Here is a 24,566-nt window from a genome sequence, read left to right as displayed (position 1 = left end):
GGGAGTAGGTTAAAAGGAGAGAGGGAAGGAAGACATTGGTAGGAAGCTGCCATAATAATCTGGGGAAGTTGTGATGAGGATATCTATTGAGACTTGATGTGAAGCTCAGCTCTTTGGAGAGGTAAGGACATAGATTTGGAAAATGTTGTGGAAGTAAATTTATGTGACATTGGGAACTGATTGGTTATGGACAATAATTAAACAAGGAAATAAAAGAAAGAACAAAGAGGCCACAGTAACTCCAAGGTTACGAACTTGGGAAGTTTGGGGTAAATTATGATGCTGCATCTTAGGGAAGATGTTCTCTGTCAGGGGTGCTTACCCTTTTCGTGTGTGTCTTACACACCATAGGCAGTCCAGTGAAGCATATGGACTTCTCAGAATACCTACATTCATAATTAAAGGAAATACTAAATTTCAGGTAAAGGGTAGTGAAAATAAAGATGCATTTTTTTCCCCATCCAAGTTCACAGATCCTCTGCTATCTATCCCCTGGCCTCTTGGGGTGATGGGGATCTGTGGACCCCAGATTATGAATCCCTTTTCTGTAGGCAGTTGGAAATGCAGATCCAGCACTCAGAAGAGAGTTCATGAATGGAGAAAGAGTCAGTCATCTTCATAGAGAAGTTAATTGAAGGTATGGCCATGAATAAGATTACCAAGAAAGAGGTCATAGACAGAAGACTGCTAAGGGCAAGATGCTTGTGTGGGATACCTATGCTAAGGGATTATATAGAAATCATGGAGCTAGACAAGGAAAGTGGAGAAATTAGAAATGAAAGGAGAAGCAGGGGAATCCAGTGTTTCTTAAGCCTTTTGAGGAGAAGAGTATCCAGTTGGAGGGAAGTAGTCAAGAGTTTTGGTAGTCATAGAGGTCAAAGATGATGAGGGCTTTAAAAGTACCGTTTGATTTGTTATTAGTAACTACCAAGTGATGATTTTTGGGGACATAGAATATCAGTTGCAAGTAGAAGCATTGGGTTGTAGATAATGTTTTCTAGCATTTTAGCAATGTAAAGTTATAATGAAGAAGCAGTGAAAGGGGTGGAAATGTCAAGGGAACTTTTTAAAAAATTGGTGAAACTTGAACATTTTTTTACTAGAGAGGAATTTGTTGATAAGGAGAGATGAAAAGTGAATGAGAGATTGGGGATGACTGATAGTTCCTAGAGGAAATCGGATGAATTTAACAGGTATAATAATTAGGCTTAGTGAAACATAGGGAAACCTGGTGATGTTGAGAAATTTGAGGAATAGGAGGAAGACCTAGAACTGGATCATTTGCTTATTCTGTTCAATAAGCATTTTTTGTAAAACTTGAATGGAAGGTGGTGAAGAAGAAAGAAGAAAGGTTTTGAAATAAGTACTCCAGGAAAAGAGAGAAAAGTTATATCACAAATCTGTAGTCAGAGAAGTCATCCATTCTAAAAATATTTTTCTGAAAAACAAAACACTTAAATTTATTTCTCAGATTGTGTTAATTAAATCAAGAATTCTTGTAAAGTAGATCAACAATTTTATTTCTCAGACTTACTGAATTGACAGAGTTTAGATATCAAAGGTTATAATACCAATATTATTATCAAATATGTTTTTTTTTCTCTCTAAACCCAATATGACATGCTTAGATTTTTCTTAGGAGTATCCGTGGTATTGTTTTCAGTGTCTTAATAGTGTGATAGTCTTTTTGGCAAGTTTAAAGTTATTCAAGTTATGTAGATTATGATCTCCTTATCTAGAGATTCTATTTTGTATTTTCATATCTAGGTTTCAGATGGAGCTTTGCGATGTTTTGCTTCCCTAGCTGACAGATTTACTCGACGTGGTGTTGACCCAGCCCCACTAGCCAAACATGGACTGACTGAAGAGCTCTTATCTCGAATGGCAGCCGCTGGTGGTACTGTATCAGGGCCATCGTCAGCATGCAAACCAGGGAGAAGCACAACTGGAGCACCATCTACAGCTGCTGATTCCAAATTAAGTAATCAGGTTTCGACTATTGTAAGTTTGCTGTCAACACTTTGCAGAGGATCTCCAGTGGTCACACATGTAAGAATATTTTTTGCTGCTTTTTATTTCAGAGGACAGTATTTTATGGGCTGATGGAACAGAGTCATTAGTAAACTGCAGACATAACTATTCTCATCCCTTTTTCTAGGATCTTCTGAGGTCTGAGCTTCCAGATTCAATTGAAAGTGCTCTACAGGGTGATGAAAGATGTGTGTTGGATACCATGCGTTTGGTTGACCTTCTCTTGGTCCTGTTATTTGAAGGACGAAAGGCCCTCCCCAAATCCAGTGCCGGATCTACAGGCAGAATTCCAGGACTTCGTAGATTGGACAGTTCTGGAGAGCGCTCACATAGGCAGCTGATAGACTGTATCCGAAGTAAAGATACTGACGCACTTATAGATGCAATTGACACAGGAGGTATGTGGATTATCTTAAGAGATGAGGTCCTGATTATTGTTATTAAATGTTTCTTGAAGCTGCATTGGCAGATATCTTCCCATGATTGTCGTTTACCTTGTCTGTGTCAGTCTGCAGCTGTCAGTGTTCACACTAGAGGGTGATGCTGCCTCCTAGTTAAGGTTCACGGGAACGGTTCACTCACTCTTCCTGGAACCTGAGAGAAGTGTGGGACCAGGCAGATTGTTGCTGAATGGTGAAATACTGATCTTTAAAAAGAAATTTCTTTTGGAGGCAAAGGCAGAGTGATGAAAAGATAGAACTGCTTTTAGGATAAGGTTCAGTTTGTAATGTAGCCACTTTACACAGTTTCCATCTGATTTGTGACATTTAAGATGTATTGGCGGATGTTCATCTCATGGTGTCTAATAAAGTGATGTCTGGCCTCAGGTGTAGTGTTCTTTTCAGCTTTTTTTATTCTTTTCAACCTTAGTTTCTTCCCTGCCCATGAGTTGAACTCTCTAAGTAATCTGAATTACAGACTGTCATCTTTGTTCATTTTAAATGTAGAGGAGATGTCAGATATCTTTCAAAAAGACTGACTTGTGTTTTATTGAGTTTACTTTTACTTAAAGTTCAAAATGAGTGAATTTTCGCTGTTATGCTCTTTAGTGGGGGGAAAGCATAGAGCATTACAAACTACTAGAAAATTCATGGTAGGAAATATTTATATCTACTTATAATAAATTCATTCTGTATTGTGCTTGGTAGTTATACTTTCACATTTTCATTTGATTCTCAATTATATTTTAATTTTAATAATTGCAGCATTTGAAGTGAATTTTATGGATGACGTAGGGCAGACCCTTTTAAACTGGGCCTCTGCTTTTGGAACTCAGGAAATGGTAAGATATTATGTAATAACTCGTTTCGCGAAGGCAGAGGAATGAATAAGGCAACTAACTTTTTAAAAAAAATTCCCACAGGTAGAATTTCTGTGCGAAAGAGGTGCTGATGTGAACAGGGGTCAAAGGTCATCTTCATTACATTATGCAGCCTGCTTTGGAAGGCCTCAAGTAGCAAAGGTGTGAATTTTAGCTTTAGTATAATAAGTTATTTGCATGTGTTTTAAGAATTATATTGAGGGGGAAAAGTAATATATATTAATATATAATCACATTTTTTTGTGTGTTATCAGTATTCTTCATGAATTTTATGATTTTGGTCCATATAACACATATTCTATGGTCAGTTCTGTTACAGTATCTCATAGTCATGGTTTGATAATGGTCATACTGGTTTGTGGGAACTGAGAGTTTGGTTAAGCATTTGAAATGAGTCTTGTCATAGTTTAGATGCTTTCCCGCTGGGTGATTGGACAAATCTCAACCAAAATGGAAAAAAAAAATGAACAATTTTTTCTCACTGAATTGTTGTGAGGAAAACGCTTTGCAAATCTTAAAGTGCTATTGTAAATGTGAACTCTAGACTCCTTCAGATCTTTAAGATGAGCCTCCTCTTTTCTTTTTTTAAATAGTATTTTTTTCAGTTACAGGTAAAGACAATTTTTATTAATACTCATTTAAAAAATTTTTTAGTCCCAGATTTTCTCCGTCTTCCTCACTATCCATTTGACTAATGTAGATAAGACAAACTACAGTAGAATATGGGGAGAAGTTAGCTTCGGTATCTTCCAATGCAGTTTCAAGAAACAATTTGATATAAATTATGTATATACAGTCATGTAAAACATATTTCCAAATAAGTCATATTGTGAATGAAGAAACAGACCAAAAGAAATGAACCCCGAAAAAAAAATAAGGTGAAAATAGTATGATTTGATCTGCATTCAGACTCTATCAGCTCTTTCTCCAGATGTGGTAGGCATTTTCTATCCTGAGTCCTTGGGAGTTTTCTTGGATACTTGTATTGTTGAGAAGAGTTAAGCTGTTCATCGTTGATCACCTCCAGTGCTGCTTGCGCTGCATGCAGTCTTCTCCTGCTTCTGCCCCCTTCGCTTGGTTTTTATGAAATCTACCTGCTTGTCATTTCTTATAGCACAGTAATATTCCATCACAATCCTGTGTAACGACTCTTTTCTTTGTATACTTCCTAGAGCACTTCTTTTCCTGCCCTAAGCTTAGTGTCTCACTCCACATTTTATTGAGAAAATATATCTCTCTGCATCTCAGATCTCTTTTACATGTACATCTCTCCTTCTCTCCTTTTCTCTGGTCCTTGAGAAAGGGATGGTCTTGTGCTTGGCCACAGCCTATCCCTTCACATAGCTTGTGTCTCCTCTGGTAGATCGTCCCTCTCTCTGATCTTCAACTTCTCCCTGTCCTCTCCTTCTACTCCTGCTGCACATAAACATGATTGGCTCTCCTCGTCCTTAAACCCTCACTTTGCCTTGCTTTCCCCTAAAGCTGTTGTCCTATTTCTTTTCTCCCTTTCATAACTCTAAGACAAAGCTCTCCTAGTTTTTGCTGTCCCTTTTCTTTTACTCTTAGCCTTTTCCTCATCACTCAACCCAAACTATTTTTTCCAAATTACCAGTGCTCTTTGTCACTGCTGTCACAGATGTAATGACCTTTTCTCAGTCTTGGTTCTTTGACCACATCTGATCCTGTAGACCATCACTTCTCTCCGAGTTTTTATGATACCTCTCTATTGAGTCTCTTCCTATCTGCTTGATCACTCATTTTCTTTTTCTGGATGATCATCTACGTCACACTTCAAATATGGGGGTACCTGAAGGCTCTCTCCTGGATTTTCGTTGCTCCTCTTTCCATGTTCTCTCAGTGATCTCCTCAGTTCTGGTAGATTTGATTATCTGTATGAAGATGACTCCCATATTTATTTATCTAGCACTAACTTTTCTCTTACCTTCTAGTCTTACCTCTGCTAGCCTATTGGACTTTTCAGATTGGATATTCCAGACACATCAAATTTAATAAAAGCCAAGCTCCCCAAATCCACTTGACTTCCAAATGTACCTAGTTTTGGCGTGGGTGGTAGCATGGTGGTATCATCCTGATTATCCAGATTCTTAACCTTGGAATCACCAGAGATTCTGCTCCATTCAGATTCTTTCCAAGTCTTGTCAGTTCTGTCTGACGTAGCAATCATTTGCCACGTCTCAGTTTTATTTCTGCCACATTTATTGTGCATGTAGATTTCTTCTACTTTCCTTCCTTCCATTACCCTAGTTCAGACCCTCACTCCATCACAAAGACTCTTAGTTCATCTACCTGCTTCAAGTCTTTCCTTTCCAGTCTACTCTACATAGAACTACAGTGATTTTCTGAAAGCAGATGTCTGACCATTTCATTTCCTTACTCAATAAACTTCTGTAGCACCATTTAAGATAATGTATAAGCTCTAATTTTTTTAAAGATCTTTACAGCCTTTCTTCAGTCTACCTTTCTAGCCCTATTATATATCCTCCAATTCATATAATTTTCACATAATTCCGTCAACCCAAGCTTCTTACTATTCTTCATATACAGTGTCTTTTTGCACTGACTGTCCTGCATTCCCAGAATGTATTTTCTTACCTAGCTACCTTTTAGAATCCTTAGTTTCCTTCAAAGTTCAACTCAAGTGTTACCTCTGTGAAGCCTCTCCTGATGCCTGTTGTTAACATCTTTTCCAAAAAATCACTTGTGTGTATTTTGTTTATATGCAAATGCAAATTATTTTCACCTTTTATAAATGTAGGTTCCTTGTGGACAAGGACTCTGAAAATATAGTTGGAGATCTGGTACTGAAACTAAAAAAATTTTAGGACTTTTGATTCTGATAAGTTCAGGGACTGAACTTTGGGCCATACAACCTTTCAGTTCTTTTAGTTAGGATTCTGTAAATTTCTGGGAATATAGAACTAAAAATTATTGTTATTCATTAAATTGTTTTTCTTATACTAGACCCTATTAAGACATGGTGCAAATCCTGATTTAAGGGATGAAGATGGGAAAACCCCGTTGGATAAAGCTCGAGAACGAGGCCATAGTGAAGTAGTAGCTATTCTCCAGTCTCCAGGTAAGTAATAACATTGTTTCTTGTCAGTAATGTTTCTTCAACTTTCCAGCCAGTTTCGACGATGAGTTTTTGCATGTGTACTGTCATGTGAAGTGGTTATCTAATCTTCAGTAACTAATAGTGCTGCATATTATTTCAAGTTGGGGCTATATGACTGGAGTCACTCATAGCATTGGGAAGGCAAATCAGTTTAAGTAGTTTTGGAGCATTAAATAGCTGCTTAGTTGACGAATTTTTTTCGTTTCATCACATTGTTCTAGTATTTACATATAACCTCAGGTTATCATTTTGTAATTATTTGCTCCCAAAACTGATTCATTATTGGGATTGACAACTTTTTGAATATTGTGTATTAATAAAATGAACAGTCTGATAAGTAAAAACAACTGAATCAGGATTTCAGTGACAGCATAGATTTTTTAGGTGAGTGATAATAAAAACTTAAATTTGGTCAAACACTTAAATTTTGTTTGTTATAAAAAGTTCCAGAAATGTATTTTATTGACTGATGCCTACTGGTTTCAAGGTGACTGGATGTGTCCAGTTAATAAAGGAGATGATAAAAAGAAGAAAGATGCAAATAAAGATGAAGAAGAATGTAATGAACCCAAAGGAGATCCAGAAATGGCACCAATATACTTGAAAAGATTATTACCAGTCTTTGCACAAACATTTCAGCAAACTATGTTACCTTCCATCAGGTAAATGACTCACGTGTTCATCATTTCCCCACATTAATGTTAAGTTTCAGGTTATAGAACTCTGTTTTTGTGGCTCTTTAGGGAACCAAAGTTATTATAATTTTAGAACCAACAGTAGAAGAGAAGAAAACTTAGAGTCTGTTTTCTAGGTACTTAGTTACATTCCATTATTTACAGATCAGCTTTATTCATGTTTTTTTTAATGCTAAATTTATCCTTTGCCCCAGGTTTCCAGACTCATTTCTCAAAATCCTTCATGTGCATTTCCATTGTTTTCTTATGGAATTAGTTCAAAATAGCAGGTTTTTCTGTTCAGATTATACATTTATAACTTCCTTTGTAGCATTTCAACCTGTTGCAGTCTTGGGAGAGAAATGTGAATTCCATTCTAGTTGTTATTACATGTTTAACAGTGCTTGGTGATATTCTTGCGCGTAATTATCCAACACATTTGTGCTTGCGTTTACTCCTTGACATGTTAATCGTTCTGTAAGTGCTCACTGAATACGTGTGTGCTTTGTATTGCTGCTGTTTTCTTAAAAAACGAGATGGAGTATTTTGGTGTGTTTTATAATTTTCTTTTAGATTATATTCTTCACAAAAGTACTTTTTAATTATGATACTGCTTTCATTTTTTTAAACAATTCTGTCACTTGCTACATTACCCCCACCCCCCCCCACCCCTCCTTGGTAAAACAGAAAGCAGCAGAACACGTACAGTGAGGCAGAACAGAACAGATCAGCACTCGGCCATACCTGAAAATGCCTCGTTCTGTTGCTCCAGTTCCTAGCCCTCTGCTGTTGAGTTAGGAGGCAGGCTTCGGCACCCTTCCTTTGCAGTCAGTATTAATGACCAAATTCTAAAATCTTCCATTTTTTTTCTTTATACCATTGTGTAAATTTACTTTCAGGTCTTGTTTTTCATTATATCAGTTTGTGCAAGTCTTCCAAGACTGTGGATTTGTTGCTTCATAGTGTGTACAGCAATATTCCCTTGTATTCATTAACTACAGTTGTTTTTAACTATTCCCCAAGTCAAGGGGTATCAACTTTATTTCCAGTATCTTATGATGATTTAAATCTTTGATGGTTAAACAGTAATAATATGGGAACATTTCAGAAAACCTTGAAAGTAGTTGTTGTTGAAAATAACCTAAGTTATTACTTCATGAAGGAAATCAAGAACATACATAGCTAATCTTAAATATGTACCAAGGAGCTAAAGCTAGTCTTCGGTTGCTTCTGATTATCAAATTTTGTACTTGGGAGAGAAATGTGACTTCATAGTACTCTTTAGGTTTGATATATCCACATATGAATTGGGGAAATTTTAGTATTTGTTACAATGTACTTTTGAGTGATTTTATTTATTTATTTCATTTTAGTTTTATGGGAATAATTTGTTTTTATTTTAAAGGAAAGCAAGTCTTGCTCTCATTAGAAAAATGATTCATTTTTGTTCTGAAGCACTCCTTAAAGAAGTTTGTGATTCTGATGCTGGTCACAATCTGCCTACAGTACTAGTGGAGATTACTGCCACTGTTCTTGATCAGGAGGTAAATTATTCAGTAAAGCCTTTGTACTTCCTATATGTATGTTTTTACTTATATGTCATAGAAATCATGATTCTCAGGTAAAATTAAATTTTGATTTAAATTAACATGTCATTCTTTATGTGGCATGTAATGGAATTTAGTTAATCAAAACTAGTTAACTTGTTTTAATCACTTTCTCCCTAATTTTTTTTAGGATGATGATGATGGCCACTTATTAGCTTTGCAGATCATAAGGGATTTGGTAGATAAAGGTGGCGATCTGTTTTTGGATCAGCTCGCTAGGCTTGGAGTAATTAGTAAAGTGTCAACCTTGGCAGGGCCTTCTTCTGATGATGAAAATGAAGAGGAATCAAAACCTGAGAAAGTAAGTGGTTGTCGAAGCCAAGTCTGAAAGGATATTTTCTGGAGAAGGGACATTTGTTCTTGTGTAATAATATTCTTAAAAAGTGACCATAAAGCTTGTCAAATGAGAGAGGTGAAATAACATGCATTAGGTCTCACAGCTATTTAATGGAAGAACTGGGACTGGAACCTGTGTCTTTTGACCATGCTGTGCCACTTTTTTACGTCACTGGTCTTATCAACTTTTAATTAAATTAATTGTTTGGTTTGGTGTAAATACTTGCCATATTTATGGGAAGTTAATTCTCAATGTATGAATACATATGTTTACTTCTGTATTTGAATGTTATTTAGTTTTTTACATCCTAAATTTATCATTTGTTGATGAGTTTTTATAAATGTTTTCTAAATTGTTGTAATTCAGATTATTTACCTAGTTTCATTTAACTTTCTTACTTGTATAGGAAGATGAACCACAAGAAGATGCTAAAGAATTGCAGCAGGGTAGACCGTACCATTGGAGAGACTGGTCAGTTATTAGAGGAAGGGACTGCTTATACATCTGGAGCGATGCAGCAGCTTTGGAGTTATCTAATGGCAGCAATGGATGGTTCAGATTTATCTTGGATGGGAAACTTGCCACAATGTATTCCAGTGGCAGTCCTGAAGGGGGATCTGATAGTTCAGGTAACACATTATTTTCATCCTAAGGTCTATTTTAGATTTGTTATTGTTAAAGGTAGTTTTGTAAAGAAGTGATTTTTAAAAAAAATTCACAGTACTGTTATGAATGTATTAATCATCCAAGTTCCATATTATTAAGCAGAGTAGGCATTCAGACCCAGGTTCTTTGTCTGCTCAATTAGTTGTCATTGTAGTACACTGATTCTTTTCACCTGATTTTAGGGTTTTCACATATCTTGTGACTTAAGCCCTTGTGGTGCCCCAGCTGCATGCCAACTAGACCTCTGTGAGTCCCGGGGGAATAGTAATTATATGTGTAATCTGCCTTACTCTTTATGTAGACTGGTTGTGCCCATGGACTTACCCATAGACTGTTGGAATGGTGTCATTTGTGGCACCCACAACCTCCTTATCCCCATGGTTTGGCTCACAGAACCCTAACCTGTCCACAATATGTCAGAGATACATTTCCTCCACACCTACACCTCAATTGTTACCAACCAGAGACTTGGTCACAGGCATAACTATGCTACTATCAGATTCTCTCTGGATTTAAAAAAAAAGTTTTATTTTTTTCCCAACAGTTTAAACCATCATTTTAAAAACTTTTTTGTTCCAAATTTTCTTCCTCTCTCCTTCCCTCAATTCCTCCTTCCCTGAAATGATAAGCAATTTGACATAGAAACATATGCAATCATGTAAAACCCTTTTAGTCATGTTGTGAAAGAAGATGCTAAGAGAAAAAACAAAGTGAAAAATAGTCTGCTTTGATCTGCGTTCACCCTCCGTTAGTTCTTTCTTTGGATGGGGATGGTATTTTCTTTTACCATGAGTCCTTTGGAATTGTCTTAGATGGTGATCGTCATCCCGTATCGCTGTGGCCGAGTACAGTGTTCTCCTGGCTCTGCTCACTTCGCCTGACATCAGTTCGTGCTTTTCTAGGTTTTTACTGACAGCGTCCTGCTTGTCATTCCTTATAGCACAAGAGTATTCCATCACAACCATGTACTTGTTCAGCCATTCCTCAGTTGATGGGCATTCCCTCGACTTCTAATTCTTTGCCACCACAAGAGGAGCTGCTATAAATCTTTTTGTACAAATAGGTTCTTTCCTCTTTTTTGGGATATCTTTGGGATACAGATGAAGTAGTGGTATTACTGAATCAAAGGGGGTACCCGTTTTTATAGCCCTTTGGCATTCTCACAGGGTTTTAGTGGTAAGCAGGAATACTCAAAACACGAGATAGAAGACAGAGTAGGAATTAGCATAACATTCATAGAAGGCAATGACAGGAACAATCCCATTATAACAGTCCACCCATAAACCTGGGTTAGACTCAGCAGCCAAAAAGCACAGTGTTTGTGGGGAGGGTGGGGAGTGACAGAGCAAGGAGGCAGACGAGTAGGATAAGTAGGAAAGCCCTTGTGTCTGGAGCACTCACGGCTCTTCAGGTAACACTTGGCAGTACATCCTGGGTGCTATTTAAAGATCCTTACAGCTTTCCCGTTGGCCTTTTCTGCTGCTCTTGGACTCCTGAACAATAGCCAGCTCTAATTGACAGGCTCCCTTTCAGTTTCTAGTTTTTTTGTTACTGCAAAAAGTGCTGCTATTTTGGTTCATGTGATTCTTTTTTTATCTTTCTTTGATCTCTTTGATCATTACTGGGTCAAAGGGTTTATACGTAGTCTAATAAGCTTTTGGACATAATTTAAAAGTGCTTTCCAGGATGCCTGGAACAGCATTAAATGTTTTTTAATGTACTTATTTTCCTGTTGCCCTTCCAGCATTTTACATTTCCTTTTTTGTCAGTTTTGCCGATCTAGTCTGTGTGAGGTGGTACGTTGGCGTTGTTTTAATTTATATTTCTCTTACTCTTAGTGAATTTCAAAACATTTTTTCATATGGCTATTGAGAGCTTGAATTTTTTCTTCTGAAAACTGACTATTCATATTCTTTGATTATCAACTGGAGGATGGCTCTTATAAATTTGAAAAAATTCCATATGTGTGTGTGTGCATAGATATATATATATATATGCAGATATATGTAGTATATATGTAGTAATGAGGTCTTTATCACAGAAACTTGCTAGAAAGATTTTTCCCAGTTTCTTTTGCTTCTCTTTCAATTGAGCTTTGGTTTTTTCCCTAATTTTTTTGGTAATCACAATTGTCCTTTTTACGTTGTTATCCTCTCTGTGTCTTTTTTTGGTCATAAACTCTTCTCCCTTCATAGATCTGACCCGTAATTTCTTTCATGCTCCTATTTTTCATGATGTTCTTTGATATTACACTTTATGTCTAAGTCATTTACCTTTTTGCAGCTTCTCTTCATACATGGTATGAAATGATTGTCTTTACCTAGTGTCTGCAGGCTTCTTTGTAGTTTTCCCATCCATTTTTGTTAAATAGTGAGATCTTTCGGTTCCTCCAACTCCAGCCTTCTGTGCTTCAGTATATTGTGTTCTATTCCACTGATCAACCCCTCTGTTCTTACTGCGCACCAAATGGTTTTCAATGATCATTGCCTTCTTTGTGGCTTCAGTGTGCTTGGAGATCTGGTCCTACCAGGCTCCTTTCTTTCCCACTTTATTTCATTGATTCCCTTGAGGTTTTCTTCTTCAGGATGAATTTTTGCTTTTTTTTTTTTTTTTAAAGTTCTGCGTAATAATCCTTTGATAGTTTGGTATCGTGCTGAATAAGTGCATTTATTTAGTTGTGTTGTCATTTTTAGTATGAGCAATCAATATGTTTCCAGTTATGTCTCTCTGTGTGAAAAGTGCTTTGTAATTGTGTATACGTGATTCCTGTGTGTTTCTTGGCAGGGGTACTCCCAAGTATTTTATACTGTTTGTAGTCATTTTAAATGGAATTTCTCTTTTTTCCTGCTTCATTTCTTTTGGAATAAAGAATTTAAAGATTTGCTCATGATTTGTTTGAGTTTATGTTACGTATTGAAACTTTGCTGCAGTAATATTAATTCTCTGAATTGGTTTTTTAGTAGACTGTAGAGCACTGCGTGTAAATCATCATATCTTTTGCCAAAAGGGGTAATTTTATTCCCTCTCCATGTAGACTTAGTATTCCTTCCAATTCTTTTTTGTCTTTTTTGCTATAGCTGGCATTTCTAACATGATATTAACAAGTAATGGTAATAAGCTCCTTGCTTCCCCCAGTTTCTTGTTGGAAAGGCCTTTCTCTAGGTTCTGCCTGTTATAGATAGGAATTTGTTTCAGATAAATTACCGCTTGTCATATTGAAGAAAGTTCCATCTATTCTTGTTTTTTTTTAATAGAAATGTTGTATTTTGTTAAAATCTTGTTCTTTATCTGTAGGTATAAATCACAGATTTTTATTCTTCTTATTACTAACGTATTCAGTTTTGTTTGCAGTTTTCCTAATAATGAACCAGTCTTACATTCCTGGTGTAAATCCATGCACGTTATAGTGTATAATTATTGTGATACCTTGGTGTAGTTTTCTTGCTAATGTTTTATTAAGCTTTTTTACATCAGTATTTACTAGGGCTATTGGTTTATAGTTTTATTTCTCTGTTTTGACTACTTGGTTAGGTATCAAGACCACATTTGTGTCATAGGAAGAATTGGGCAAAAACCTTTCTTTTACTATTTTTTGAGACAGTTTATTGTAATTTATTGTCCTTTAAATGTTTAATAGAATTCTCCCAAAAATCCATCTGTGCTTGGTGGATTTTTTTTGTAGGGAGAGATCATATGTGACTTGTCAAGTTTATTTTTCAAAGATTGGATTATTTTAGTCTCCTATTACCTGTTTTGTTAATCTGGATATTTTATATTTCTGAGAATATTTATGCATTTCAACTAGATTGTCAGTTTTATTGGCATATAATTGATGAAGACAGTTTTTAATCATTTCTTTCACTTCTTCCTTATGGGTTGTGAGTTCATCCTTTTCATTTTTGAAACAAGTAATTTGGTTTTCTTTTTTCCTCTTTTTAAAGATTAAGTTAGCTAATGACTTAGTTGTGTGACTGGTTTTGTTAAAAATTAGCTCTTGGCTTTATTAATTTAATGGTTTTTCTTACAGTTTTGTTCACCTTTCTTTTGATTTTGAGGATTTCTGTTTTGATGTTTATTTGCAGGGTGGAAGGGAGAGAAGGTTCTTTGCTGCTTTTCTGGTTTTTTAGTCATGTTGCCATCTCTTGATACATTCTTTTCTCTCGACAGTTTCCCCAAAATATTGCTTTGAATGTGCCCCTGAATTTTGGCCTTTTGCCTCATTGTTGGCTTTATCTTTAATGAAATTGTTTTTAGCGACTTGTTCTTCGACATACTTATTCTTTAAGATTAAAATTATTTGGTCTCCAGTTAATTTTTAATCTTTGCTTCCAAAAGCCCTTTTTGAATAAAATTTTTACTGCATAATTACCCATAAAAGATGTGTTTAATATTTCTGCTTTTCTGCATTTGTCTTTGATGTTTTTATGCTCTTATGTGGTTATTTTTTGTGAATATGCAGCTGAGAAATTGGTATGCTTTCTATTCCCATTTATTATTCTCCAGTGGTCATATCTTAAGTTTTCTTAACTTCTATTCAGGTTTTTCTTTTCTTTTTTGTTTAATTTTTGGTAAAATCTGTCTGAGAGAAGAATTGAAGTTACCTGGCGTTAGAATTTTTACTGTCTCTTTTCCCCTGTAACTCAGTCAACTTTTCTTTTAAAGACTTAGTTGTTTTGACCCAGCGATATCGTTTTTGAGACTGTATCCCCAAGAGATCATAAGAATGGGAGAGGGTCCCACATGTACAGAAATATTTATAGCATCTCTCTTTGTGGTGGCCAAAAACTGGAAATTGAGGGGATGCCCATCCACTGGGGAATGGCTGAACAAGTTTTGTGGTATATGAATGTGATGGAATACTACTGTGCTATGAGAAATGATGAACAGGAAGACTTCAGAGAGGCCTCGAAAGACTTATGTGATCTGATGCTGAGTGAAAGGAGCAGAACCAGATCATTGTGCACAGCAACAGCCACCGTGTGTGAGGAGTTTTTCTGGTAGACATAGGCCTTCATAGCAATGCAAGGACATAAAACATTCCCAATGGTCTTTTAAGGCAAAATGCCTTCTACTTTCAGAAAAAGAACTACGGAATTGGATCGCAGAATGAAACAGATTGTTTTCTTTGGTGTTACATTTTGGTTTGTTATATTTCTCCCATTCATTTTAATTCTTCTATACAACATGACTGTGTTGAAAACGTATTTAATAGGAATGTATGTGTAGAACCTATACAGAATTGTATGCTGTCTTAGGGAGGGAGGGGGGAGGGAGAGAGGGAAGGAGGGAAAGAAAAATAAAAAAATAAAAAATGAAAACTCGGTTGTTATACAGTTCCTTTAATAGTTTTCTTTTAGGAATTCAGTTGCTAACTACATTTGCTGCATATACATTCAGTATATTAATGCATTTTCTGTAATACTTTTTAAGCAAAATGTAGTTTTTCTGTTTATCTCTTAATTAGGTATGTTTTTGCTGTTGCTTTTTCTGAGATCATGGTTGCTAACCTTCCCTTTGTTCTATCAGCTACAGCACGATAGATTCTGCCCCAGCCCTTTATTTTAGCTCTGTGTTTCTCCTTCTGTTTCAGCATGTTACTTGTAAACAACATACTATGAGATTCTGGTTTCTTAGCTTCTTGCTATTCCTTTCCCTTTTGAGTATGTTCATCTTATCTGCGTTCACAAGTATTGATCGCTACCTCTGTATTTCTCGCCAGCCTATAAATTCTCTTCTATTTATCCTTTTTTCTTAACCTTTTCTCCTCAGAAATCTGTTTTGCTTCTGATCACTGCTTCCCTTAATCTGTCCCCCCGTTATCACCCCCTCCTTTCTGCCCCTGACCACATGTACCTTCATCATTTCCCCCTGGAAATGGATCATGAGCAGGAATGTGCTAGTAAATATTTAACAGCTACCTCTCTGAAAAAAAAAAAGAGCTCATCACATGTTTAAGTTTAATTATTAACATTTTCTCCCTCATTCTGACAAGAAATAAAATAAGTCAAGCTATGATTTTTGTAGCATTTGCCTATTTCTGAGATAAATTCTCACACTTAAAATTTTGAGCTGGCACCGCTGGTATCGATTCCAGCGTCGCGCAGTCGTTGGAGTCCTCATGACCTCTTCATGCCTCTGCTTCTCAGTCTGTTTGCAGTCTTCATGTGATGTCCTCCTGGCCACACCTGGCTTCTCGGTCTGCAGGCCCCTCTGTCTTCTTAGACCTACTTGGCCTGGAAAAATGACTCCCTCTTTTTTCTTGGATTTCCCCATTAGGATTTGGTCTGGTGTGTTCTCTCTGTCTTTGTGGATAGGTTACATTAAATGAACTCAGGTGTTGCTTGGCCACCTTGACTCTGCCTCTCGTGCCTGCCCCAACTCTTCAAGTAACAGGAGATTTTACTTCTGACAGTCAGTTCTCAACAAAGTTGATCTTGTTTTCCACCGCCAAGCTGATGTAAATCCTGTCTTTCTGCGTGTATTCCTTCCTTTCATAGCCGTGAGGGCAGCAGAGCCACCCCTCTCTAGATGGTGTCAGAGTGCTGAGCCCAAGTAGCCACCTCTCCACAGCAGGAGGGTTTAGCAGGATGCTTCGGCAGCCCTCCCAGCTTACTCAGCCTTGCCTGAGGGCGTTCTGTTCCCTGTTACAGCTTTTCTTGTAGCTTCTCATGACCTCCGGCTGTGACTCCAGTGTTCAGCTTCTTCCTCTTTTCCATTTTCATCCTTTTATTGTTGCCTTCTTCTGAAACTTTTTCTGTGGCATCTATTTCCTCGTAAGTACTAACTCATCACTGATTAGTGATATCAAGTGTGTGCTTCTAACTTGGCTTATGTGAACTTCCCATTCCCTGTAAATAGTGATTTGGTTCTTTTTTGTAACCCTTGAAAAAACGACAACAGTTTTATGCATATTTGTTGCGTAGTCGTTACCTCAGTAATTGCTTTGCCTTCAAAAAAGGCCTCAGTACGGTCCAGTATGTGCCTGAAAGGCAGGTCTCTATCTGGTCCTCACAACAGTCTGATTCCATTATTTCATCTGAGAGGCCCTTCTCAAGTTGATTTTATAAAATTTAATTACACAGATATTCTTTTTCTGATAGTTTTGGCGATGAAAATGTTCACATGAAAAAGGAATTCTTTTATTTTGGAAATATCTTTGAAGGAAAGACAAAGCTTTAAAAGGACGGAAGCATTAAACATAATCCCTTTTTTTTCCCTTGTAGAAAGCAGAAGTGAATTCTTAGAGAAGTTACAAAGAGCCCGAAGCCAAGTAAAGCCATCTACTTCAAGTCAACCTATACTTTCAGTTCCAGGACCCACTAAGCTTACTGTAGGCAATTGGTCACTAACTTGTTTAAAAGAAGGAGAAATTGCTATTCATAATTCAGACGGACAGCAGGCTACAATATTGAAAGAAGATCTACCTGGTTTTGTCTTTGAATCTAATAGAGGAACGAAGCATTCATTTACAGCTGAAACCTCTTTGGGTGAGTATATATGGACTTCAAGTTTTGACAGGTAAGAATTTATGTAGCACTTCGCGTATTTCATGTGTTGGTATTGTATATTTTTTGTAGGGTCAGAATTTGTCACTGGCTGGACTGGCAAAAGAGGAAGAAAATTAAAATCTAAATTAGAGAAAACAAAGCAAAAGGTATTTTTCAAGGAATTATTTTTTCTTCTGAATTGTATTAAAATTATTCCTAATAAAGTTTTAAGGTGCAAGGTTTGAACAGATCAAATTTTATAATATAATTCTTGCTACTTTTTTCCTTTCCAAGTTTACTATTTTCATTTAATTTTCTTCTTTCATTTAATTTTCTTCTGACTGAATTTCTTAATTCTAAATATATCCATGTATGAAGTGCCAAATAGCATATTTTCATTTTATTTCTTATGGTGGTGATAAAAAACCACAGTGCAGCAAAAGGTTTAGTTTTAAGACAGAGGGATTTTTTTGGAGGATGAGATCTTACTTCTTTAAGTTTTGGTACTAGGGATAATAATTTATTTTAGTGGGCATTATTTTTTTAAAAAATTTGTTTCTTATCACAGTTCCTGGTGTGAATGTGATCCTGTAATTCCTGCATAATAGAAATGAGCAGGAAAGTCATTTGGATTTATAAAAACCATTTTACTTCTGTATTTTATGTCATTATAGCTCTTACAAGTGCATCATCTACTTTGGGATGCAACAGATCTCTCTATGAGAATGACATCTCTATATTTTACATGGCCATATTCCAAAAGGGACTTTTTTTATAACATATATTTTAACACATTTTTCTAGAACTTGAAATGCTAGCCAAATTAAATGTGTATGCGTGTGTGGGGATGCCAGTGCATACACATGAACACATTAACGGCTTCATTATTAAGTGAAAATGATGACCCTTTGAGACAAATTTATGTAGTGACATAGCACTTTGACAGTTTGTTTTAACTCTTTATTTCAGATTTATGATATGATACTCTTTTTGATGTATTATACTGTATCTTTCACATTCTTTTGTTGATATGTAGCAAGATAGTTTAAAAAATGTGATTAGTGGTAGTTGGGAGAGGGAAAAATGGGTTAATTTTTTTCTCCTTAACATTAGAACTCCTGTGTATATTATTTTCTGTTGTCATTAAAATAAACATTGATTCTGCATGGTTTAATGAATTGCAAACCATGGTTTGCATTTGTAGACATTTTTATTACAGAATGACTCTTAGGAAACATCGTATCTTAGGTTTGCTTTGGAATCTGTGGTATTTTTGATGAGCTCACTTTTTTTTTCTCCTCCAAATTGTTTTTATTAGTTTGAATGAGAAGAAATCACATCTTAAAACTTTAATATGTATAGAAGTTATGTATATTAGTAAGATACAAATTAAACCTAAATCCTGTGAGAAGTACGATAACGTGGAAACTTTAAAGACATTTTTTAGTTTTTATTGGTATTTTTGTTTATATCACCTTTTCATCTCTTTCCTCCCTTTCTGAGAGCCATCTAGTATTAAAAACACAAAAGAGGAAAAAAATGAAAACTAAATACATCATTTTAGACATTCTGTGTATGTTCTATAGCCTTGGCCTCCCACCTCTGTAGAAAAGGAGGAAATGCGTTTTCATAGTTGTTCTTTGAAGCCAACCTTGGTCTTTGTACTTTCCTAATGTTCAGTTTCAGTTTTGTTGGTGGTAGCGGCAGACTTTGTATTTCCATTGTTGTCATTATTGCATATATTGCTTTCCTGGTGGTGCTTGTTTCATTCTGCTTCAGTTCATAGAAGTCTTTCCATTTTTCTTTACATGCACCATATGGTAGTATTCCATTACATTCGTGTACCAGTTTTTTTGCTGTTCACCAATTGAAAAATTTCTGTTTTGTTTACAGGAGAACATGGAATCTTAATAATTAAAAAACATTAACTACAGCAGTGATTTTTGCCTAATATGATGTTGTTAGTCTGGTGATACTCATTATAGGCAGGTTAGGAATTTGATGTGTATGGGTAAGAAGTGATGGAATTTTATTTTAAGCTGATAGAAAAAAACCTCATTTTCCATGACTATATTAAAGCTCTAATACTTTATGAGGAGTAAAAGAAAAATCAGGTAGATTTGTTAAATGTGATATAAAAATAGTTTTTTTTTTTTTTTTCTTGGTAGGTACGAACTATGGCCAGAGATTTGTATGATGATCACTTTAAAGCTGTTGAAAGCATGCCTCGGGGAGTAGTGGTAACACTCAGAAACATAGCGACGCAGTTAGAGTCCTCCTGGGAGCTGCACACAAACAGACAAGTGAGTTACGGCACTCATACATTTTAACAAAAACTTGGCTTCTTTTCTCACGAACTTTGCAAACATCGATGAAGGTGAATGTTGAGAGGACTGCGTGTGAGACTGAGCCTTCCATCACTCACAGTGTCGTCTTCAGAGCGTTGTGCTGTCTGTGTTACCTTCTTAGCGTGCTTCGTTCTCTCGTTGTACTTTTGGGTACCTGTTATCACTCCTTTCTCCCCAAACTCTGTTCCCCCTCTCCAAATTAAAAGCTCTGCCTTCTAATGATTAAGTGTCCAAGCAAAACATAACCTCCGATTGAGTGTCAGAAATTGCCTCATTTGGTGTCTCTAACATCAACTCTTGCGAGAGTTCTCCTGGATGAGAGTTCTGAAGTTTCCCACAGTGGTTGTCTTTTAAATTGTTTTAGTCATTCTGTAGATTGTTCTCCTTTTATTCCCTTTTCTTTGTATTAGTTCTTAGAAGTTTTCCCTGGTTTTTGTCTGAATCTGTCATTTCTTATGCTACGATAGTTTTTTCACATTCTTTGTCCATTCCCTGTGTGACAGTTCTTTGATATAACTATTTTGTGCACAGACTTTTTTTTCTCTCTTTGTTTGATCTCTTTGGTGTATACGCTTGTAGGAATTTAATCTATTTTCAACATCACTATTTTAAGAGAGTGTTTTGAGTATAATTTCAAATTGCTTTTTATAGTTTCCAGATTTTTAGAGAAGAATCAATTCACAGATCCACCAATAGTTTAAAATGTTTAGATCCTTATGTCAAATCAACAAACTTCGTAAGGATGCTGAGGTAGAATTTTTCTCCTCAGTCTTTGTATTAGTGAAGTATAAAAAGAATTGGCATATAATAGAGAAATTCATTTATTACCAAGGGTGATAATGTTTGAATTAAAATAGGAACTTGGCTTTTGCTTATTATATTCTTTTACCTCCTGTATTTTCTCTTCAGTGCATTGAGAGTGAGAATACTTGGAGAGATTTAATGAAGACAGCTTTGGAAAACTTAATTGTACTCTTGAAGGATGAAAACACTATTTCGCCATATGAAATGTGTAGCAGTGGTTTGGTGCAAGCACTTCTTACAGTTTTGAATAATGTAAGTCTGTTCTTGAGCATAAGTGGAAAAAATAGGCTATAGTAAATGGAATCACTTAGTATTGTATTTAAATTTTCATTCTCTACATTAAAGACTTTATTTTATCAGCACCTCTTCAGAAACTAAAATATTAAAAGTACTAAGTATAAACTATGTAATATCTGATTTTAAAAAGTTGAGTAAAAAAATTCAATAATGAATTTATTGACCATTCTTTATTTGTTCAGTTTTAATGAATCTCCATTTTTTCCCTTTTTCTAATCATTGGAATATTTGAAAAGAATCATTAAATTTAGAATTTGACCTAACTTATTGCTTTATTTTATGTAGTGACAAAGGTAAATGAAATGCATTAGCACTAACCTTAGTAAATTTCAAGCACTTATTAAGGTAACTGCTGATGATTTTCATTTACTGTGTCCCTCAAAATCAGCTTATGAATTTGCATAAAGGAAATTCATGGTGATTTTTGTATCTAACAAAATGATGTACAGCTTGTTGATCAGTGTTTTGAATTTCTCTAAAATATAATTAGCCCTTAGTTTCTTTATCCTTTCTTGTGATGAGCAGTTTAGTATTGTAGGTTTAGTCAGAACTGCCTTATACGGAATTTCATAGAGGACCTTTACGTAATAGGAAAATATTGGTGGCTTAAGTACGTCCAGTTTTTATCTTAGAATAGAATAATTTGTCTAGTAACATTTTATGCAAATGTGAATATTATCACTATCCCAGTGAGGAAAGAATACTGTTTACAGTTTATTAAATAATAAGATTGTTTCTCTTTTAGAGCATGGATTTAGAAGTGAAACAAGACTGTAGTCAGCTAGTAGAGAGGATCAATGTTTTCAAGACAGCCTTCAGCGAAAATGAAGATGATGAAAGGTAAGAGCCACCTTTTTATTTAATTGCTTAGACAGAATAATGTAGCTACTTAAACAGTTCCATGTATATTACTTGCCGTCAATGAATGATTGAATAAAACCTAATTTAGGTACCTTGTTCTGTGAGTTTGTATAAAAAAGGAAGTCTTCTGGTATAGTTGAAAGAACTTTTGGCTAGAGTTGGAGAATTCATGTTCTGCTTTCTGAAAGGCACTTTCTAGCCACGTGATCTAGGGGCAGGCCACTTAATTGCTGTGAATTTTCTTAGGTAAAACGGAGGGTTATTTTATCTAGAGCAACCTAGCAGTCTTGGGATGTAACGTTTAACATTCTTTACTTTGAAATAAAGTATTCCTCAACATCAAATATGCCTTGTAAGTAGATGCTTACTAAATTTTGAATTAAATAAAGTATTTTCTTCATCTGCAATTGGAAAAAATCAAAGAGTTTTAAATGATATGTTACTTTTACATTGGAAACAATTGACAGGGAAGGATTTTCTTTGACAACAAATCTTCAAATTACTAAAGCTTTTTTAGGTTCACTAGAAATAAAGTTGAATTATGCATAGATGCCTCTGCTTCCTCAGAAGTTTGCCAAAAATAAAATATGGTTTTCACCATATAGCGAAAGCAGCATGACTATGAAGTCCTTGTTCCGTAGATAAATAATAAACCAGAATATTTGGGTTTTAATCTTTCCTTGATAAATTAGCTCATTTGTTTCAGTTTCTGTTATTTTATCTAATTGGATAGTAGCTTTTAGATTAATCTTTTAATATAATTGTGCTTTTTATCATTTATTCAATATTTTGGAATTCTTACACTCTTCCCAATTACTCTTACCTTCACAGTCGTCCAGCAGTTGCTTTAATTCGGAAGTTAATAGCAGTGCTAGAATCTATTGAACGTCTACCTCTCCATCTGTATGATACCCCAGGATCTACATATAATCTCCAGGTAAGCATAGAGTACACAAACTCTTAAAAATGGTGACTGTCTCCAGCTAAGCAGTCTTTTCGTTAAGGGTTTTCTTCTTCCTTGTGTTTGATTGGCAGTATTCATTTTGGCAAATCCTCTTTATAAATTGCTTTAGTGTTAGCACTTTCAACTTTTATTTCCTCAGTAAATTTACAAAAGAACATTTTTTCACTACGCAAAAAAAAGATGAAAAGAATTAGATTTAGGGTCTTGATGCCTGTTTTGTTTTCTTTTTAATCAGATGAAGTAAGGGAATTTTATGTACTTTTTGGGGGTAGTCTCTATTGTTGTTGTAATAGTTTAAAATCATGAAGTATGTACCCTCTTGTAAGCCTTCAGTTTTTTCTGTTGATATTTAAAAATGTGTACTGCTTTAAATACACACGCACACGCGCACGCACGCACACACACACACACACACACACACACACACACACAGACACACACACACACACACACACACACACCCCTCCTCCCTACACCTACTACAGGGGATTTCTACCTGTTTTAAGTGTATAAGAACCTTATGATTTTACATTTTCCCTCTCACTTTACTTGATTGATTTTTGTCCTGTATATTACTAAATTATTTATTCTGCCTTCTATCATATTAGGTATCCCTCTCAACTTTATGTCATCTGCAGATTTTATAAACTTTATTGAAGTCTTTGATATGTCATTTATAAAAATGTTGAGTAGGACAGGATCATTCTGAATCCTCTGTCACTGTACTGCGGACAAGTGTATAGGGTGGTACCAGTCAATTAACCATTGCTTTTTGAGGTATGGTTGTTCAGCTGGCTGTGTAAGTCCTTATTTTGCTATCTTACCTGTCAAATTATTATGACAGAGTTTAGATGATTTTCTAAAATCTAGATCACAGTGTTTGTGATGTTCTTCTAATAATTCATACTAATTAATTATATTATAGGAGAAAAGAAGGTTTGTTTAGTTAATAGTGAGGTTGGTCTTAGTGAACTCATTCCTATTCCCTGAAGCTACTTAATAATCTCTCTCATTTTGTGGGTGGTTATTCTACTTTTGACAATTTTGTTTCTTTTTTTGAAATAAGAACAATTCCTCTTTTCCCCTCTTCTTTTTTCATGATTTTCCAGAGATGAACAGTTGTGGCTCAGTGATCTCATCTATAGATTCTTTACGCACGTTAGGGAATCATTTGTCTGGGTTGAGAGGTGACTTACCTGAAGAGTCTAAATGTATTCTTACTTTATTGACTATTTTAGACTTAAAAAACCATCCCACCGTGATTGTTATGCTCTCTTCAGTTTGAAGTTGTTTTCCATACTAGAGAAGGCTGACACAAAGAATGAGTTGGATGGTGTTGACTTTTTGTTACACATCACCATTAAACTCATATCCACAAGTATTGAGCCTTCATCTTTTTTTTCCAAACTGTCTTGCCTCCAAACATGTGAAAAAATTCTTTTGTCATCTAGCTGCATATTGTGTGTGTCTCATGAGTCTCTGCACATCCACTGCTTTTAACAATAACAGTAACTCCCGTCTTCATTCACAGTACTCTCAGCATTCTGCTTAGGAGTTTGTACTGTCCCTTTGTATTCAAGCTCAGTTAAAGTTATGTGTCTTTCCTTTCTTCTTTATTGTATTTACTGCAGTGAATCTTTAATCTGTGCTTTGTACTTTGTCCATGTCCGTACCACCCATTATACTTTAAGAGACCATACTTAGTTCTTTTAAGTGTATGTTGCATACCAGAGTTATTTGGAAGGAACTTTAGCAGCCATCTAATTTCACCCATAACCAGAAGTCATTCCCCCTATAGCATACCTAACACATGGGTATCCACCCTTTGCTCAGAGATATCTAAGTAGATAAAATACCTCTTCACCAAGAACCCACAACCCCAAGATAACCCACTCCGTTTAGGGTACTTGGATTGTGAGGAGGCTTTTCCTGTGAAGGCAGAATTTGCCTTCTTGCACCTTTTGACCATTGTTCCTTGTTGCTAGAAGGTCTCTCATTGCTCTTCCATTGATGACCTTTCACATACTTGAAGA

General features: G+C 35.6%; 1 protein-coding gene across 8 annotated transcripts in view; it reads left to right on the top strand.

The window, feature by feature from the left end:
• HECTD1 (HECT domain E3 ubiquitin protein ligase 1) overlaps positions 1 to 24,566 on the top strand; it is a 112,097-nt gene that overhangs the window by 44,093 nt on the left and 43,438 nt on the right. For all 8 annotated transcript variants that reach the window (XM_072622508.1, XM_072622507.1, XM_072622506.1 and 5 more), the window contains exons 5-19: positions 1,768 to 2,049; positions 2,159 to 2,429; positions 3,237 to 3,313; positions 3,395 to 3,493; positions 6,335 to 6,449; positions 6,976 to 7,150; positions 8,568 to 8,706; positions 8,900 to 9,070; positions 9,513 to 9,735; positions 16,996 to 17,259; positions 17,350 to 17,426; positions 19,428 to 19,562; positions 20,517 to 20,663; positions 21,454 to 21,548; positions 22,401 to 22,506. In XM_072622508.1, the coding sequence (XP_072478609.1) occupies positions 1,768 to 2,049; positions 2,159 to 2,429; positions 3,237 to 3,313; positions 3,395 to 3,493; positions 6,335 to 6,449; positions 6,976 to 7,150; positions 8,568 to 8,706; positions 8,900 to 9,070; positions 9,513 to 9,735; positions 16,996 to 17,259; positions 17,350 to 17,426; positions 19,428 to 19,562; positions 20,517 to 20,663; positions 21,454 to 21,548; positions 22,401 to 22,506 (2,376 nt within the window). The remainder of the gene's footprint in view (positions 1 to 1,767; positions 2,050 to 2,158; positions 2,430 to 3,236; positions 3,314 to 3,394; positions 3,494 to 6,334; positions 6,450 to 6,975; positions 7,151 to 8,567; positions 8,707 to 8,899; positions 9,071 to 9,512; positions 9,736 to 16,995; positions 17,260 to 17,349; positions 17,427 to 19,427; positions 19,563 to 20,516; positions 20,664 to 21,453; positions 21,549 to 22,400; positions 22,507 to 24,566) is intronic.

Source organism: Notamacropus eugenii, chromosome 7 (assembly GCF_028372415.1).
Source record: "Notamacropus eugenii isolate mMacEug1 chromosome 7, mMacEug1.pri_v2, whole genome shotgun sequence".
NCBI classification, from domain to species: Eukaryota; Metazoa; Chordata; class Mammalia; order Diprotodontia; family Macropodidae; genus Notamacropus; species Notamacropus eugenii.
This window is presented reverse-complemented; position numbering and strand designations above follow the sequence as displayed.